The sequence below is a fragment of the Copadichromis virginalis genome, linkage group LG20 (assembly GCF_057382275.1).
Source record: "Copadichromis virginalis isolate Kocher_CV1m ecotype Utaka linkage group LG20, C_Virginalis_male_GT1.1, whole genome shotgun sequence".
In the NCBI taxonomy this organism is placed as follows: domain Eukaryota; kingdom Metazoa; phylum Chordata; class Actinopteri; order Cichliformes; family Cichlidae; genus Copadichromis; species Copadichromis virginalis.
In genome coordinates this window covers 4,170,518-4,176,538 of record NC_140637.1, presented here as the reverse complement: position 1 = coordinate 4,176,538, position 6,021 = coordinate 4,170,518, and the positions used below count along the sequence as shown (strand labels likewise).

At 40.3% G+C, this 6,021-nt stretch overlaps 1 protein-coding gene across 1 annotated transcript; it reads left to right on the top strand.

Annotated features, from left to right (window-relative positions):
• The first annotated feature begins 470 nt into the window (after positions 1 to 470).
• Positions 471 to 5,271, top strand: alx3 (ALX homeobox 3). Its single transcript, XM_085444419.1, has 4 exons — positions 471 to 822; positions 4,222 to 4,496; positions 4,643 to 4,768; positions 4,921 to 5,271. Exons 1-4 carry the CDS (start codon positions 471 to 473, stop codon positions 5,269 to 5,271), a joined length of 1,104 nt encoding a protein of 367 aa, XP_085300545.1.
• The last annotated feature ends 750 nt before the right edge of the window (positions 5,272 to 6,021 follow it).

Below are 6,021 nucleotides of genomic sequence, written 5' to 3'. Positions count from 1 at the left end.
TGTCACTTTTCTGTGCGTAAACTGCACCGTCTGATGCCTGCCTCTCCTGTCTCGCTTGATTTCGTGATTAGGATCGTAACAGCATATGAAACAGAAATTAAATGCTTAATTGGAAGGACAGAAACCACACGTGATTGAATTTTTGGCGGATTATGTCAGACTTGTGGAGAAACGTTCTCTCTCTCCCCCTACCTCGCTCCTTTTCTCTCTCTCTGTCTTGCTCTCTCTCTCTCTCTGTCTGTTTGTCTCTCGCACACACACACACACACACACACACACACACACACACACACACACACACACATGTGCGCGAGCGCGCGATCAGTCCCGGTTTCACGGGTCTTTGTTTCTGATCTGTTAAATCCCACCCACTTGACATGAACATAGAGGAGAAAAAAAATCTCTCACTCGGGCGCCCACGTTAACGGCACCCAGTTGCTGTTGTCGACACAGCCTGCTGGACCTGTAAGATGGAGACGGAGAGCTGTTTGCCTTTCTCTTCGCAGACCAGCAGGAGGACGCCAACAAACTCTCCGGGACTCGAGCACGGCGGCTCCAGCTCCTTTCTCCCCTGCGATGAGCTCCAGAAATCGCACCTTCCTCCGCCTTCTCTTCCACACCGTCTCAGCCTGAGAGGGGATCTCTACGCGACCGCAATGGGGAGGTTTGGTGATGCTGCGGTGGACTTTACGCACGGCGCTTCTCCAGCGAACCCGACCGGTTCACCGTCCAAACACAGCAAGTTCTTGGACAGTATCAACCAGGACCAGAAAGGGGTGGCAATAAGCGGCAAACCGTCGTTTTATGAGAACAACACGGACGGTGAGTTAAAGAGTTTTTGAGTGAACATTTACTGGAATTAGCCGCGTCTTAACTATCTCAGTTTTAACTAAAACAAAGTGCAGTAGCTTGATAGCGGGCTTTGGATCAAATAAGAATCATTAAAAGTACTTTACGTTTGATTTGCCCCACCCCCTTTTTAAATTTTTTTGTAACTTAGGTTTTTCTAAAGAAAATGCTCGCCATCATTCACTTGGCAACTGGTTGAAAAAAATAAGTAAATGGGAAAATCAAATATGGAAATCATTTTACACTTTTTTTTCTGGTTATTCAATTCAGTGGATCCTTTTTACAAATAATTTTTAGTATGCTGCATTTTGTGTACTTTTCATATAGTAATAAAAATAAAACAAAAGTGCATTTATGCAAAGAAAAGTGTGGTTGCAATAAAAATGTCACCAAGTTTTCTTTTTTCACTTAACAGTCCTTGATGTGAAGTTACAGAGGTTAAAGGTCAGCCTAACAGCAAGTTGGGTGTGTCATTAGACTACTACTCTTCTTTTCAGGCCAGCACTCAGCTTGGTATCTCTGTGTTTTTGCAGACGCTCACGCTTTCAGTTTCTCCTTCTTTTGCAGACTTTTTGGTCACACAAAACAGAACTGACTTTGTTTTGCAAGCACGGAGTTGCACAAATGTCAGACACGATCGCCCACAAATGTCCATCTTGGGAAGGAAAGCAACCGCTGTATATGTTGAACTGAAGCCTGAAGAAATTATGTGGTCTTTCACTTGTTTATTGGTGCTGATGATTCTGCAAAGCAGCAGAGGATATCAGCCCCGATAAGCTTCTCGGTATATCAGTGTCCAGAATAATATACATTAGTTTCATTCAAGTTAATGCCAAAGACAGCGAACACATTCATTAAATTTTCTTTTGCACAATTACTTATGATAACACGATAATATCAGCCGGCTTCTTTCGAAATTAACTTTTATTTTAATTCTTGCTCAAGGAAAATGAGGTGTGCGTGCTTCCCCTTTTCCTTTTCTGTCTTTATCTCGTGCGCGCACACAGACATGCGCAAGATTTCCACTCATAACTACTTAAATAGTTTGATTTATTTTGCAGTTTAATGCTTATTGGTGCGAGTGTGTAAACCAGCGCATGTACGTGCAGAACACGTGCGCGCGCGTGTGTGTTCTTACGTTTTCTCTTTTAAACTTTCAAAAGCAGACGCGTCTTCCTGTTTCGTCTGCAGTGAGAGGAAAGTTTAACGTAAAAAAACCCAAAACTTTTTTACATTGGTTTGTAATATTTTCTAGTTTTTCGCAACCAGCTATATTCTACTATAAAAGTTGAAAAAAATTAGAACGGTCAGATTTTAACTCAGTTATGGTGATTAGCCGATCTGTGGCTTTATCGTCGGGCACTAAAAGATTAAAATTTTAAAAATACTATATAGAAAAAACCCAACGATTCTGAAATGCAAAAGCAGTCCTTTATTTTTGCTTTTCTTTCTTTCATTTGTTATTTGGGAAGATGTAAATTCTTTTGGTGAAAAGAGAAAAATTCAGTTTTAATGATTGCACGTTGTTTTTGTATTTATTAGACTCATCTTCGTTGACACTCATTTTCTTTACGTCTGTTTGTTTGTGTTTGTGACTGTGGCGTAGCTGCCACAGTTGAGTTTTTTTAGATAAACTGCATGCACAGGCTTAATATTTCTTTTATTATTCCTATTTTACTCCTCAGAAATATGCCACACATACCTTCATTTTTTTCCAATCATGTTTAACCTTCTTATACTCCACAGATACCATGTGCTATAATAACTTAATATTTTAACTGTGCAACTTAATAACTTACTACACCAATCACGGCTAATAAATATTCTTTATTCAGAACTGAACAAATTCAGAATATTTTAAAACCTCGGAGTAACATTTTGTCCAAATTTAAGACAAATTTAAAACATTAAAATCCATAGCAAAATGCCTGGAAAAATGCCATTTAAATTTCCACAGTCGCAAAACAATAGCTCATCGTGCTCGCAGCATGATATTCCTGCCTTTTCATTTTGAACTTATCTCCTTTTTGCCTTTTCCTGCATTTCATATAGATCTCCAATTACACTTGAGTATAGTCATAGCGGATATGGTTGCTTGACAAGGTAAAAGCTCAATGCCCCCTTTTTTTTTCCTGCAGTTGAGTATATTTTCAGCATGTGGTGTAAGGTTGGAACTAATGGACTTGAGGAAATTAATGTTGCAATAAAGAGTGTTCTCTGTTGGGCCCTATATTGAATTAAGAGCACAGCAAAGTAGTGTTTCAGCTGCCCAGAGTGAGTGAGTGCCTCCTGAAAGATGGAAAGTGGTTTTGTTTCGTAGCTCAGGGTTAAACATAATGAACTTGGACAACAACATCCAAACACTGCAGGAGGAGCCCTTTCCATGGTCTGTTAACAGGAAGGAAAGTAACGCTTTGAGATTTTCCCTCACTCCTGAATGTAAATGGCAGAATATATAGAATTAGTCCAAAACAATCATGTGCTTTAACAGATAAAAAAAATTGTGTTTCTCTTAGACTTTCTCTACATGCAATGTAAAGAGCCTGGGCGGGACTGTTGCTGTGTATTGCTGCTGTATAAATAACAGTTAATTCCTCTCTTCAGATATTTGTGACATATTTCAACAAGTTCCTATCAAGTGTAGGTGACCCTGAAAATGCCCTTTGTTCTGCATATTTTAATCAGCAGGTTAAAGTTTAGCCAGCTTTTTGAGTATTTTCTACCTAAATATGGCTCGTCTGGCTAATCGGAGTAAATCTGAATTTGTGTTGCTTGTGCATTTTCTCTGGCGGCTCACAGTTTTTAGTATAATTTGGGACTATTTTCTCAAACTGAGAAAATAGTCACATACATCACAGACAAAACTTTTGATGTGATACACAATTTGTGTTTATTTTAACTGCAGTGTGTTGGTTTTAAAATGTGTCCATGTGGGCCAAAGCTGTTTCCAGGTGAGCTGTGCTGGTTTAAAAAGGACTGCTCATCTCTATTTCTTTGCACAAGGGCCTGAAAAAGCTTTCAGCAACTTTGTATAAACTATGTGAAAAGAAAAAGGAAAGTACACAAAATCAACTCTTTCTGACCAACAGGTCATAAAGGCCAAAATGAGCAGCAGCAAGACAAACAAACCAGATCATTCATTATGTTTGCAGAGATTTGTACTTAAACAATTGTAAAATCTAAATAAAATTTGGCGTTCCATAAAAAGTCATTTAAGCTGTATCTTCAGGCAATGATAGTCTCAAATGATTAAATTTCAGTGTATATATTGATGCAGATGGACTTAGAAAAAACTGTTAGAATTTGTATATGATTTTATATTTTTTTAGTGGATGTGTAACTTTTCCTTTGCGTTTTCCTGCCTTGCTTCAGTTCGGGACAAAGACACTCCAAAAACCATGGGCTATCCTGGGATTGTCACGGACTGTTGTGGCAAGCTCAAAGAGCCAGGCAGTGGTTTACAAGGAGATTCTATCGCTGACTCCATTGACTTATCTGGCAAAAACAAGAAGCGACGTAATCGCACGACCTTCAGCACATTTCAACTGGAGGAGCTGGAGAAAGTGTTTCAAAAGACACACTACCCCGACGTGTACGCCCGGGAGCAGCTGGCGCTGCGGACGGAGCTCACTGAGGCTCGGGTTCAGGTATGCCAGGGCAACTCCATCACAGTTGACAGCTTTTTTATTTTCTAAATGTAATCAGAAGAAAGTATGATGCCCTAACAAAAAGTTGTCTTCTGGAAATTTACTGTTATACTATTTTGTGTTATAATATATTTTATTTTTAAAAGGTTTGGTTCCAAAATCGCAGAGCCAAATGGAGGAAACGAGAACGCTATGGGAAGATCCAGGAGGTTCGCAACCATTTTGCTGCTACATATGACATTTCTCTTCTTCCTCGCCATGACGCATACCAGGTAGGCCAATGTAGCTCTCACATGGCATGCATGTTGTAGTCGTAAACTTAACATCATAAAACCTGCTGAGAGATTGCTTTTTGTTTTCACTGTACAGGACTGAACAATATTAAAACTTTTGCTGATATCATTCTAAATCTCTTCCTATCCAGATGCAGAGCAATCTGTGGCCGGGGGCAGCTTCAGGAGGAGGCGGTGGTTCAGGTGCAGGCTGTGTCCTAGGGGCTGACTCTATCTCCTCATCCTGCATGAGTCCGTACCCTCACCCCCACAGTAATCTGCAGGGCTTCATGGGCATGCCCACATCCTCCAGCCACCCGCACCATCACCATCACCCGCCTCACCATCCAGGCATCAACAGTCTCTATTCTCTCCACGGCTTCCCAGGAGGCCTCGGGTCGCCTTCCATCGAGGGCCCCGAGACCGAATACAAGCCAACAGGCCTGGTGGCGCTGAGGATGAAAGCCAAAGAACCAGGCAGCATTCTCTCCTGGCCAACATGACCATAATAATGCCAGCTCCCCATTATGCACTGACTGAGCCGCAGCATATTACAGTCGTCACCCATACACAATCCCAGATGTACATTTGTGGATTTGACTCGAATATTTCCTCCAAACATTTATATAAATCAATTTAGAGACGTGTTGCTATTCAGAACTGTTGGAACAGGCATTTTGCAAACAATAAGGCCAACTTGAGAATCTTGCACAAAACCCAACTTATTAATACAAACATTCTTGTTTCCAGTTCTTATTTTGTATCACAGTGCTGAGACCAAAGAGGAGAATTATTTAAGCATGTAAAAAATGTATCATATTAATCCCTTTTAATGTCTGTTGTGTTGTGCGTGAGTAATAAAGGGCTCCATGTAAATTTAACTGTCTTATTCAGCAGCAAACTATTTTGGGGAAGATGGATTTTCTTTTTCTTTCTTTTTTCAAAATGAACAAAAACCATCTCAGTTATAATTATTTTAGCCATGACTCTTTTGCAAAATAATAGCCATGTTTGCGATGCAAATATAGCTGGCAATGTGGTTATGAGGTAAAAATACTTTACAGACTGTGGAGAAAAAAAAGGTTTCTGCTGTGCGGAAAGTGTACAGAGTGAATGTGCAGCCCGCTAGGCTTCACTTCAAGTTGCACTCCATGCATCAGGGGAAAGTGGCAGGTTCATAATGGAAAAACTAACCTGGTGACCACACTTCACTACTGATAATAAAGTAGATAACCACAGATGGTTATGTATTT

Coding starts and splice junctions, on each gene's coding strand:
- alx3 (XM_085444419.1), top strand. CDS start 471: ATGGAGACGGAGAGCTGTTTGCCTTTCTCTTCGCAGACCAGCAGGAGG. Junction 823..4,221: donor TTATGAGAACAACACGGACG/GTGAGTTAAAGA, acceptor GCCTTGCTTCAG/TTCGGGACAAAGACACTCCA. Junction 4,769..4,920: donor CTCGCCATGACGCATACCAG/GTAGGCCAATGT, acceptor CTTCCTATCCAG/ATGCAGAGCAATCTGTGGCC.